This window comes from Orbicella faveolata, unplaced genomic scaffold, assembly GCF_042242905.1.
Source record: "Orbicella faveolata isolate gen_17 unplaced genomic scaffold, um_ofav_v1 contig_13, whole genome shotgun sequence".
Lineage (NCBI taxonomy): Eukaryota > Metazoa > Cnidaria > Anthozoa > Scleractinia > Merulinidae > Orbicella > Orbicella faveolata.
This window is the reverse complement of record NW_028301540.1, coordinates 15,308,269-15,321,537: the sequence shown is the minus strand read 5'-3', so window position 1 is coordinate 15,321,537 and position 13,269 is coordinate 15,308,269. Positions and strand designations below refer to the sequence as shown.

General features: G+C 40.8%; 2 protein-coding genes and 1 pseudogene across 2 annotated transcripts; 1 reads left to right on the top strand and 2 right to left on the bottom strand.

Moving 5' to 3' along the window:
- Positions 1 to 1,288: 1,288 nt before the first annotated feature.
- Positions 1,289 to 11,576, top strand: LOC149115215 (uncharacterized; annotated as a pseudogene).
- Positions 4,784 to 5,915, bottom strand: LOC149115217 (uncharacterized). The gene has a single exon (XM_089284769.1). The coding sequence runs from the start codon at positions 5,913 to 5,915 to the stop codon at positions 4,887 to 4,889; it is 1,029 nt and encodes a 342-aa protein (XP_089140895.1). The 3' UTR covers positions 4,784 to 4,886.
- Positions 5,828 to 9,084, bottom strand: LOC149115216 (uncharacterized). The gene is made up of 2 exons (XM_089284768.1): positions 8,667 to 9,084; positions 5,828 to 7,648 (listed from the first exon to the last, which is right to left on the bottom strand). Exon 2 carries the CDS (start codon positions 7,641 to 7,643, stop codon positions 6,423 to 6,425), a length of 1,221 nt encoding a protein of 406 aa, XP_089140894.1. The 5' UTR covers positions 7,644 to 7,648; positions 8,667 to 9,084; the 3' UTR covers positions 5,828 to 6,422.
- Positions 11,577 to 13,269: the final 1,693 nt, after the last annotated feature.

Here is a 13,269-nt window from a genome sequence, read left to right as displayed (position 1 = left end):
GAATTAGCAGCTTGTAATACGTTAAGAATTTTAAACACCCCGTCATATTTAGGTGTTTCACCTTACACCTGAGGTATAAGAAACCCCAAATAGTTATTTGCTATACTGGTAATAACAAAGGTTGGGCAGTCCGAGCGAGATCGATGGAAGGAATTGAAGAATTAATAAAAGTTGTAGATGCGTAGTACCATATAATAGTCCTACATAATTGAAGTTAAAAGAGTATCTGGGTAAGCCCGTGAAAAGGCTCTCTAATCGAGGATGGAAAGCGGGATGAAAGCGGAGAGAAGAGAGGGGAGGAGAGAGAGAGGAGGGGAGACGCCCCAACCCGCACCCCATTCCCTCCTCGGCCACTTCACTCTCATCCAGTTTCCTCTCGGCCCTTCCAGCTGCGGTCAGACCCTTCAAGCCAGAGCCTGTTCACAGGCTATATCTGGGTATACGCCAAGGTTATCAATAAGCCAATTTTGATGTGATAAAATTCTAACTTGGCTGCGAGACTTGGGGGAATAAAACAAAAATAATCTTTATTCCTTCCTCATGTTCGATTTGGTCTAGTTTTTCGTTTATTCCCCAAGCCCTTACGCTGTGCGATTGATGGAGTCGAATTGATGAAACGCAACAAACAATTTATTGTACAAGTAATCAGATACAAAACTTGAACATGTTAATAGAATGATGAATAACAAACTGTAACCAAACCAACTCTATTACAGGATTTGCAATGTCAAATACATTATCTCAAAATTTAAAGTAAGTGGTTATATCTAGCATTTAAAGACCGTTTCAGAGGTTTTCTGTCTTTTAAACCTCTTTAAATATCAAAATATTCGCATAAGTGCATCATGTCATGACGATAAATCCGGAATTTTCTGGCCGTAAAATTAAATGCGACTGAGATAACTTGCCTAATATCACGTATCGTTCTCTTGCCGATAATCAATATAATACAGTGGCGGATCCAGGGGAGGGGGGACGGAGGGCCTGGGCTCTCCCCCCGCCCCCCTTCTTATTTTGGGTAAAAAAAAACCGCACAAGAAAGAATAGCCGACAGGGCAAGCAAAAAAACAAAAAACGGGCCACCCCCTTAGCTCAAGGTCTGGATACCACCACCCCCCCCGCCCCGCCCCCTTAGCTCAAGGTCTGGACCGCCACTGTAAGAGAGACAAGAGAGAGTGCTCGTAAACGGTGGATTGTGTATATCGTCACATTTCCTGTTTATCGACCCAAGTAGTATCTTTTCTATCAGAGGTCACTCCAAGGAACATAAGACGATCCTGATGTACATTTAGGACTGGGGAGCACTCTGACTGAAATGCAGTAAATCAAAATAAAGGCTGATAAGTCCATCCTATTTCTTAGCTAATGCCGTAATTTATCACTATTTTGGCTTCAGATTGACTATTAAATTTACTGAATATTAGAGCAAAACCAATAAAAAGAACTGACAATTGAAATTCCAATCCAAAATACGAAGTTACGTTCCATTGAGCGGGGGCTTCTGATGCTGACGTCATATTTTCAATAATCGTGACACTAACCTTCACCAACATCGTTTCTGCTAAACACGCAGCAGTTCTGATATCTGTTTTACAATGTCTTCTATTGTAACAACCCTGGTTAAAGCGACTATTGGCTTGCTTGTGAATAAAGGCAGAGATAAGGTAGCGGAGAAGCTGAAAGATGGCGATGTAACAGAACAAAAATTCCGTCGATTGATCGTCCGTGAAATCGATGATATCAAGTCTAAGTTGGATGGATTATCAAGGAAAGATTTGCTAGCGAGTATTAGCTTCTTTGAGGAAGGAATCGGGTTTTTGTATGACGTTTCTGATAAGGCAAGGTCCAGAAGCGAGCCAGGCGCGTCAACAACACAAGCAGCTTGTGATGAAGCATTTTCTCTCGCCGAGGAAATGAAGAAGTTGGAGCTTATTGACCTGGATGAATCAGCTACGAGGGCTCTTTCTGACGCAAAGAAGAGATTCGAAGATTCTTGAAGAAAAGCAACAGAAGCCTTTGGTAATGAAGCTCTAGAAACGTCTGACCGTATTCTAGCAATGCAATATCGAGTCATGGCGACAATACTAGAGAAACTAGACAATCCCGAGGACGCCATATCACCATGTAGAATTTGCGTTGAAGAACTGAACTCTTTGTCAGCAGTTCAGAATAGTTTTGATGTTCAGCTCAAGAAAGGCCTCGGGGGAGTATGGGCTGGGTTTGTTTGGTAAACACGAACGCAGACAAATCATTTCCAGTGTTTGCCACGTCAATCGTGTCGTCTACGATGTCACGTAAACAGTCAATAAAGGCGTAGATCCCTGGATTTGGCCTACTGTTGATGTCGGAGAAGACAAAGTTGATCCTTTGCGCGACCAAAGATTAACTGAAGTATTGCGTAAGCACGGCATAGAACAGTGTTGTGTAACATTGTCATTTGGTCAGGAGGGTGAAGAGGAGCACAAGCTGAAGGAGCCAGTGTGTATTGCTACAAACTCCAGCGGACATTTCATTATCGGGGACCGCGACGATTGTACCTTAAAGGTGTTTGACAGCGGTGGTAAATTTGTAAAACATTTCAGTGTCTGTAGTGAAGTCGTGGATACAAAGTTATACATTCATGGTGTAGCCACAGATGTGCATGACAACATCTATTTATTTATTTATTTATTTATTTAACATTTCTTTATACACGGTTAAAAATCATCAGGTAATATATATAATTATATATATATAAAAAAAAAAAATTAATACTAATAAACTACTAATAAACAGTCCATGCTAAATACTAATTAATAAAAATTGAAGTAGTAAATCCTAATTTAAATATTAAACTAATCCTGTTTTCCATGAATGCCGTGTCTAACTTTGCTTTTAAATTGATTAAAGGATTTTATCATCCTGAGATTGCAGGGTAGGCTGTTCCAGAGAGGTTCATTTTAGTTAAAAGAATTTCATGATCAACAGTGTCGAACGCTTTTTTTAAATCGAGAAAAACTACAGCATTAACATTTCCGCGATCGATATAAAACGCCCAACTATCGGTAGCTTCTAATAGAGCAGTAACAGTTGAATGCAATGAGCGAAAGCCCGACTGTTGTTTAGAAATTACGTCCTCTTTAGTTAGAAAGCTATATAGCTGGTCATACACGATCCTCTCGAATACCTTAGCAATTACTGGAATGACTGAAATTGGTCGATAATTATTTAGATCAGATCGCTCACCCTGCGTAAACAACGGAGTAACTCTAGCACATTTCCAATCGTGAGGAAATATACCAGAAATCAAAGACTTGTTAAAGAGGTCAGATAAAGAGACCGAAATAAGATCAGCACATTCACGGATTAATCTAGCAGAAATGTTATCAAGGCCTGTTGCTTTAGATCTAGATAATTTGTTTAGATGAGAAAAAACAATATTACCGCTAGTTGGACAGAAATGGAATGTTTTGTTGTTACAAGTGATAAAGTTAGTGTAGCTCGAATCATCATTTTGACCTATTGGAGGTATTTCATTGGCAAGTCTGGGCCCGATTGTTGAAAAATGGTCATTAAAAGTATCTGAAATTTCACTAGAATTATTGATTACAACGTCATTTATGTCTCCTTTCCCAGATGCAATTAAATACAACTTAATGAAAAAACTATAGTCAATTATTTGGTCAACAGCCGAGCTTTGTTTGCAAAGAGCGCCCCCCAAAAATGTAATCCAGATCCAGTGTTGGGATAAATTTTGGCCACACGAGGTGGCCGCTTTATTGATTAAATTATACATAGTCAAATAAAACTAATTAGGAACGATTATTTCGTTCGTAAAGCTCTAGCAAAGGTGAGGGCACGAGAAAAACGGCCAGAAGCCTCCAGAAGGGAGGCCCGCCCCACCCGAGGACTGGTGACCAAATAATGATTGACGTGATTGTATATAAACAGCAAATAACCACATCACCTGCGTGTGGACTAAACTTGTAAAGAAACTACCTTGGTCGATAGGCTAGGTGTACGAATATACTGAAGAAAGGCGTTAGATTTCCACCTTCCTAACTGGCGGATCTGTGTGTCGGTAAAACCTTTGGCCGCAGCCCAAGTGGCTGCTCCTATTCGAAAACTGTGCGATTTGTGCAAAGCAGGATCGAGCTGACAAAAGCGAAGTGCCCTATTGAGTTGCTCCACAAAAAAGTTTCTTTTAATGGGCGCCCCGTCTGGCCAACAAAACAAAGGACCGCGGGCGGTTCCTCTAGTAGATATGAAATCTAATATAGTTCTCACTTGACAACATAAGTCTTCTTTATAGATATAAATAACAAAGGGGGGTCCGGTATCACTATGTTTGTACTTAGAAATTGTGAGCTGCAGGGCCGTGACCTGCCCTAGGCGGTTGAGTAACTGCTCCAGCTGCGGAAGCATAATAAGATTACTGTGATTGCTACTGTTAACTGTGATCTCGCCAATACGCAAAAATGCAAAAAAGGCTAAAGAGCACATGGCTGATAACATATGCAATTGATACGCTGACTCCGTTGTGTGCTCAAAAGAGGCAATGAGTCGCGTTAATATCGGTAATGTAATTGGAAGACGCACATCGTGCGACGGAGCTAACTTGCGATAACCCTTGAGAAGTTGTCTAATGATTGCAGTTTCTGTTGGATCATTGACTCCTGCTAGCTTGTGAGCATAGCCAATAGCTGATAAATAACTGGTGACAGTTGAGCAAGCGTAATTAAGTGAATAAAGGTGTGACACATATAGTGCTACAACAGCTGGTGTTAAAGGTAAAACTAATGTTGTGACACCTAAAAAAGATTGTGCCCAATCTGTAAATAGTTTCCATGATCGTTTGTATACTTCAGTAGAACCCTTATTTAAGCTAGCAGCTAAAAGCGTTGTAGTTATAGAGGCCAACTCTCCGGAAGAAGAGGCACTGGAACAAGCGTCGGTTCGCGATCCATGCCCTGGCCAAGGGACTTGAATTTCGTGACCTGTAAGCGCGATAGAGCATCAGCTTTGACATTGAGCACCCCAGGCACGTGAATAGCCCGAAATAGAATATTATGCTTTAAACATTGCAAAACAAGCGCCCGCAAGAGAGCTAATAGCTTTTTATCTTTGGTTGTTTTCTTATTAATTACTTCTACTAAGCCTTGATTATCGGTGTGAAACAAAATACACTTATTTTCTAGTTTTGATGCCCATATGGAAATGCTTACAACGATAGGAAACATTTCTAGAATTATTATATTTGTACCTATCCAGCTATCGGGCCATTTACCGTAAAACCAGTGCGAGCCAAAAACTGCACCGTAACCTAACGAGCCTGCTGCATCGGTGTAAAGATGCAGTTTTGCAGATGAAAGCCAAACATAATCTAAAAAGAAGGATCTGCCATTGTAGGCTTCTAGAAAAGTAAGCCATAATTGAAGATCAGATATGGTTTCACGAGTTAGACGTATAAAATAACGGGGGCGTTTAATCCCCACCGTTAAATTAATTAGACGGCGCAAAAATGTTCGGCCGGGTACGATAACAGAACAAGTAAAATTAAGAAGACCGATTAAAGATTGTAATTCCTTCAAAGTCACTTTTTTCCTAGTTATAAAATCTTGAATAAGAGTACGGCATTTAGTAAGCTTGTCACTAGGAAGTCGAGCTTCCATTAGTGTTGTGTCTAGTTCAATGCCCGCGAAGGACAAAACACAGCTAGGCCCCACTGTTTTCTCAGGCGCCATTGGCACACCAAGTTCATCACATGTCCGAAGGAAAGCTTTTAACTCATTATCACAGGATGAAATAGAATTGCTAACGATAAGAAAGTCATCTAAAAGATGCAAAATGCCTGGTATCTGCAATTTATTACGGGCTATCCATTCTAGAGCGGAGCTAAAAAACTCAAAAATTTTACAAGAACTCGAGAGCCCCATGGCAAGATTCCTGTCAACATAAAATTTTTCCCGCCAACAAATACCCAGCAGGTTGTAATCCGAGGGACTGACCGGAATAAGACGAAATGCGTTTTTTATATCAGTTTTAGCAAGCGCACAGCCCCTGCCTGTGCGCCTTACTAATCTAATCGCATCGTCAATATTAGCATAATGAACACTGGATGCAATTTTTGGAATATGTGAATGATTGAAGATAGATGATGAATTAAGCGAAACTCCCAAGGTACTTTTTTAGGAATTAGGCCAAGAGGCGAGATATGAAAAACTGGAAAAGGCTGCCTTTCAAAGGGACCTACTATTCTACCTAGTTTAATCTCATTGGCTAAGTTTTCGTCAACGGCACTTGGATTAGCAATCGCAGAGACAAGATTTTTAGATGAAAAATTAATCCGAGGTCCAACATAATCAATAGAAAAACCAAAACGGAAGCCGTCAATTAAGTATTGTCTCGTTCTAAAAGGGTATCCATGGAGGTACGCCTGCAGTTTATCGACTTTGATTGGTGTTGACATTGGACGAGACAGGGCGGGACTGCGTGGCTGGTTTGCCAGGGACAGCTGTTGATGTGGCTGTTCGTGGCATGGTTGTTGATGCTGGATGTGATATTCGCTTTGGAAAGGCACATTTGTTGGCGGGATGCTGAGATCCACATTTAAAACATTCGTGGCTGAAATTGCAGCCGGAACATTTTTCCCCCCTGTGAAATTTCCAGCAGTAGCCGGACGGAAAGGGCGATTTTAAATTTTTGTTGCGTGCGTCCGACGAAGTGACAGGAACCGCTTTTTGCATGTGGTGCGCCTGCAACCACAGTTCCCAATGAATCTGGTCCCAGGGGAAAAGTGTTTTTTGCCTCAAAAAACGGAAATTTTCGTCATAATAACGCCAATGAGCGGTTTTGGCCGCCAGGTCCCGCACTGTCTCACTGTATTTCATTAATGCTGGTGCGTCCTTTGGGAATCGCACAGTGTAGATAGCTACAAAAGTTTGAAAGGCGGTGATCCATTGATCAATTGCTATAATCCGTTTTGCTTTTTGAGCGGGCTCGAGACTAATGACCGGCCGAGCGTTGGACTGCGTAGTTTGAACAACGAAATTATACTTATAATCACTCGGAGATATTCTGTGTAAGAGCGTCCCTAAATCAATGTATTCATTCGCCCAAATTTTAGATTGAATCTTTTCCCAAATTCTAGAGGCAAGAGGGACACCAATTTGGGTGTGAAGTATTTGAGGGCGGTCATTAGCCTCGGCCATGTGTTGCGTTACTAAAGAATTAGAACCAATAGAATTATTGCTATCTATTAGTGGTGGATTGTTCTCACCAGTAATGTCCTGAATCACAGCTGCGACTGACTCCTGTACAGAAACAGCTGGATTAGCGTCCTCCTTTTCGTTTCCTTGCGTGTCTTTGATAATTCCTGCAACTTTGAGGCCTTCAACAACGGCGCCGGAGACAATGGCAGCGATATCCAACTGGGTATTGGCTTTACTGGTGCCTTCACGATCACTGGTGATGGGACGACGCACCAGTTGGCTGGGGTGATCGCTCCCAACCCTTGAAACCTCGGCTGGCGAACCCGTCTTTGCACGTTTTGATGTAGGCGCACCTTTCGCTTGTTTTGCCGATTTGGCAGCACGTTTGCGGGGGCGTACCTCAGGAACTGAAGGCACAGCGGGAGCAACACGGGCTTTTCCACGGGTCATCATATTGTCTGGTAGAAAAAAAATAATAAAAACGGCTAGAAGAAAAAGGTGTATAGGATAATGGAAAGTAAATGAATGTCGGTATTAGAAGACTGTGTAATCACAGGTAAGGCAAGCTGAGCATTGTACAACTAAAACCCAGCAGGTCCGTACGCCCCAAAAGTAAATATCTGTAGAAGTGCACTGAAGCACCCAAGGTGAATTTCGCAATACAATAACAACGGCCACATGTTTGGCAAGCCCCAAAATGGGAGCTGCCGCTAGGAACATGTTAAATGGCCGCAAAAGCTGAGAACATATGGTCTCAAAAAGATAAATATGTACACACGTACTTACAAAACAGCAGGGTTGTGTGAAATGGACGTAATTTAAGCTGGTGGCGTGCCTGTTTGGCCCGCCGCGCCGTTGATGGCAGCGTGTTGTTTAAGTGCGTATAAAATGGCACCCCGGTAACTCCGATATAGAGCGTATTGCCCCCGATTATTTAGGTGAACACCATCCTTCGAGAGGACGGAAATGTTTGGCTTTCGAAGCCCCTTGTGGCGCCAAAATTCGGCGAATGGTATCGCCTCCAGAACCACGTCGAGGTACTGGTTAAGCAAGGGCACAAGGCCACGTTCTGCTTGTCGCGTGGACAAGCAGAACGGGCAATTGTTTGACAAACCACAATAAATCTGACATTGAAGTAAGCATGTAAATGCTGCACCAGGGTCTCTATTTTTGAACCAACAATCTCAGGTTTGGCGTCCCGAGGGCAAAGGTCGTTGGAACCAATTTCCAAGATTACAATATCGGGTTGTACTTTCCTAACCCTTTGAAGGTCGAATACATTTATTTTGTCCACTGTTCGACCCCCAACTCCTTGAAATGCTAACTGAGCTGACTCCGCTAAGTCTAGATTATTTTTAACCCTCTTATCCACGCCCTGGGCGATGAATGCCGCGAAACGACGGACGAAGGAGTGGCCCAGGATAAGAACTTTGGGTTTAGGCATGATAGCTACTAAAACAAGAGAATATACTCAACTCTGATTCAGCAAAGAGAGAAGATCAGAAATATTTCAGGAACAGGCGTGTCAAATGCAGACGTTGCTGGAAACGTTGAACTCGCAGAGTGTTAGGTCTGGAGACAAAGAGGACGAACTCGAGGAACACGCATCATCTTATAGGTCTCAATGAAAACGAGGCTATGTACTTTTCCGTCTCAACTCGTGACTATTGCCAAATAATCAATCTATTGTTAGTTAGGTCATCAGATAGTCTCGTGACTATTACTCAATCCTTTTGTTACGTTGCACAAATTACACTCCATCCCCCTCCGGTTGAACCCTGCTCACTGCCATTCCTCCCTAGCTTACCTTAGTTGTTAAACTGTGATAGTTACATTTAATAATTAATAAAAGTGGGTAGGAGTCATAAACACTTTTATTTGGCGGCAAATAAATTCATTTACTTTCAGTTCTTTCACAGTCTCATTGCTTTTACGGCGAGATGTAAGTTCATTAATTGTTTGCCAAGTTTTCTTAGAGTTGCCCTCAAATTGCATAAAAGCTTTCGAAAAATAAGATGCCTTAGCAGTTTTGATCCTATTATTTATTGAGTTTCGCAGCTTTTTATACTTTGCCCAATCGCATGGATCATTTGACTTAACAGCTTTTCTCTTGGCAGCGTCACGATCGCGCATACCTTTCTTCAAGTCTGAGTTGATCCAGAGTGCCTTATGTGATCTTATACGTTTAGTTCTAAATGGAGCATGAATGTTGACAATGCTCAGAAATTTTGCTTTCCAGTCAGCCCACAAAATATTTGGATCATCAGAATTACAGCTCCAGTCTTGTTGATAGATATCGTTGCGAAATTTTCCACGATTAAAGTTTTGAAAATTTCTGTAAGATATGGTAGAATGCCCCTTTGATGGGAAATCGGGAGATAGTTTACGATAAACATAAAGAAGGCTATGATCGCTGATGCCAATATGAGAGACACCGGAACAGACTACCCTGTCAACATAGTTCGTATAGATTAAGTCAATTAATGTTGATGAGGATTCAGTTATACGGGTCGGTTCAGTGATGAGTTGTTGGAGCCCATATAAATCAGATATTTCACATAAACGACGAGTATTCGTATCATAATGAGGAGAGGCCAAATTGCAGTTAAAATCGCCTACTAAGTAATATTCAAAGCCAAGGGAATCTAATTTACCGATAAGTGATTCATAATACGAAAATGACTCTATCAAGGAACAAGGAGGTCTGTACCAAGTGATTACAAAAAATGGCTTTGAATTGAGTTTACGAATTTCTAGACATAAATTTTCAAGGTTAACGACATTCAAATCAGAACGAACCACAAAATTAATCGAAGTTTTTAAGTAGAAGCACACACCTCCGCCATTTCTATCTCTATCACGACGAATTGATTCATAGCCTGGAATATGGAGCCCACAACTTTTGATAGATTCATCAAGTTTGGTTTCGTTAAGTGAGAGAATATCGATAGAATAATCATCAAGAAGAATTCTAAGTCAGTTCATCAATATGCTTTGTAAGACTATTGATATGTAAACCGGCAATTTTCAAACCGCGTCCAGGCGGTACAGAATAAGAGATATTTGAAAAAGTGGCCGTTGGGGAAGAGGTATGATTATTTTCATTAATTAAAACAGGATCCAACGAATTTGTTGAAACATTAGACTCGACATTCATGGAACTCGGGGATCAATTATTCCTTAAAAAATCTATAAAATTTCTTTGCAACAGTTCGTTACCTTCTTTATTTAAGTGGAGTCCGCCTTTATTAAGTTCCTTTGAGGTAATGTTTGAGTGGCTTACGAGTTTCCAATCGTTTTGCTTACAAAATTGCTTCAGGCGTCGGTTAACAGCTTTGACTGCATCACCGTAGGCATCGTTCCTTGTTGTTAGTTCAGATACGATTATCTCTGCCTCACACGCACCCTCAATTTTTCTGGCTAAGTCAACAATAGCATCCGCGACGTCATTCGGCGGAGAAGATCTCAAATCATTGGTGCCCACATGTAAACAAATTTGGTCGGGGGATCTTTCAATCGTAGGAATAATGTGTGATTTCATGTCATGAATGTTAGCTCCAGGGAATGGCTTGACAACTACTCGGTGACCCACGGCTTTAGCAACTTTTATACCATGAACATTCTTTATGAGGGAGTCTCCGACAACGACTGTTATCCGCTCGTCATTCTGTGCTGAAGCCTCACTATCGGTACGGTTAGGCTTGTTGTTCGTGGAGGTATATTTAGATTTCGTTCCAGTTGAAGACCTTCTTTGTTTCTTGTAACACCAGTTTTAACAGTTTTCCATTCATTAGTCATTAGTCCGTTTTCCAGTCATCTACTGGTGGAATTTAAGAAGCCTGGAACTGGCCTATGTGAGCGCGCCTTTGTTTATAAATTTGAGGACAATAGCAACCTGCGTCACAAGTTCCCCGTGAGGGGAGGAGAGTGGAAGTGGCACAGGGTGACACAGGGATCTTATCGCTTTCCTGAAATTGCTTTCCTCCAGGCAAGTGAAAATGTCGTCAGTCGTCGCTTCTGCAGAGCCAGAGAAAGAACACCTGCATGTCGAAATATACACCAAAGATGGCGAATTTGTTCGCAGCACTCATATCCGTGAAGAAAGAATTGAATACTTAAGAGGGATCACAGTGACTTTGGAAGGAAGCATTGCTTTAGTTCTTAAAGAGAAATACAATTACAAAATACTCGTTGAGTGAAAAAAGTTAATGTAAAAGGGCCACAACTGATTATTCCACATGTCATATTTGTGCTCCTTTGGACGTACTGCATGGCAAATGTCCTATGTAGAATATGAACTTTTGAAGCTGATGGCGTGTATTGAAGTTGTGTTATTGAAGTTCGAAGGAAATTCGCAGTTTAGCCCTAAATATACGTAAAAAAAAAGGGCCATGAAGTATTGGTTGAGCTCAAACTGACATATTCACGAGTTTCAGAGGCGTAAACTGAAAACCTGTCTAGTTTCTTCTCAATGTTTTTACAATGAGCTAGTCGTTTTCTCTGTAGCGTCAAAATTGATCAAAGTCTTTCACAGACTCAACCTAAGAATGTTACAGTGTATTAAGAACGGATATGCCATAATATTATATATTGTAAGAATACCTTTGAGAGATAAGAGGAATAGAACTTACCCCGAAGGGGGGGGGGTGCTTGGCACAAAGTGAACCTCAGAGAGCTGTAGCGAGAGAGCTCCAGAGCTGTAACTGGTTCTCAGTTTTTGATTCAGCGTAGCAACATTGATAAAAGGAGAATCTGAAGGAAGATTAAAACCATTACAAAATACCACTTATCAATGCTTGAAATGAGTACAATTTATTAACATACTTTTTCTTATGATCGAACGGCCTCACACGCTTTGGGCAACATGTAAAAATTATAAATCTCGTAACTTAAATAATGATAGCAGCTAGGACTGGCATGCCGTTGTACATGAACAGATTCAGTCTGAGAGGATTAGATTGTAAAAACATTTGTGGAGTGGAATTCTTTCAACTTGAGAATTTCCACTTTTTTAATTTAAGCGAAATCTTCTTCACAGATTTGCATATAATTTTCCCTGTTTTTTCTTCTGTGGCTAATAAAAAGATTTTTAGAAAAAAATATGGGTTCACCGGTTTAGTTTTTAAGATAGATGCGATTGATGGTAAAAAGTGGGTCAAGTTTGTTGCTATGCAACAGAACAGTAAAACCTTAATTTTTGACATAAACACAATGGAAAGTACAGTGGAGTTACCTTAAAAAATAGCACAGCCATTCAAAACAGAACAGTTCCAAGCCTGAAAAATCGCACCTAGTGCTATAAGTCTGGAAAAAAAAACAAAACTGTTTGAGCCACCTTAAAACAGTATTTTTGTAACTAGTGCCCGCAGAGCTTCATGCTGGGCGAGTTTGAGGAGATTCGATTTTTCCTCTGTTTCCAAGTCTAGTTGATATTTGGGCGAAGCTGCTCTTAAATACTATGATTATTATAATTATTACGAGTGAATTTTTCTAATTAGCAGACATAGCACGGGAGAAGTCGAAAAATCGATTTTTCTGTCTTTTCGTCCACAAGTAGCCCTTAGGTAGACATAAAAGGTGGCATAGTTTTTTTGGAACTCGAAGCGCTTTAACTTCGAGAAAATCGAGGAAAACGATTTTCGCCTCGACGGTCACAAAATGGCCGATGGTAAAGGCTTAAAATTAGTTATCTAAACTTAATTTGTGTCCGCGTGTAAAGGAAAACCAAAACTTATCGATACTTTTTCTTGAAAGACCAAGTATTCAGCTATCCAAAAGAGGTTAGAACTTGACTTGAGCGCCATTTGAAAATAAACATACAATTTTGAAAAAAATCCCTTTCAGTTACAAGGTCGAATTCCTAATTTACGAATAAAATTCAGAGATATTTTTCGACATGTGCCATAACTCCAAACTCCTTGAAACTTCGCCTTTGGGACACGTTTATGTTGTTGTAAAACATGTATCAAAATCAGCTTGGCTTATTCTTCGTGTGGTTTTTAACGCGCCGCTGAAATAACCGGATTTTAATGAAAATATCAGCAAGAAGTAAACAATAGACTGCTTGCGTGTTTTTCTG

What these genes read in the sequence shown, in the direction of transcription:
- LOC149115217 (XM_089284769.1), bottom strand. Translation starts at nt 5,915, where the DNA reads ATGGGGCTCTCGAGTTCTTGTAAAATTTTTGAGTTTTTTAGCTCCGCT.
- LOC149115216 (XM_089284768.1), bottom strand. Translation starts at nt 7,643, where the DNA reads ATGATGACCCGTGGAAAAGCCCGTGTTGCTCCCGCTGTGCCTTCAGTT.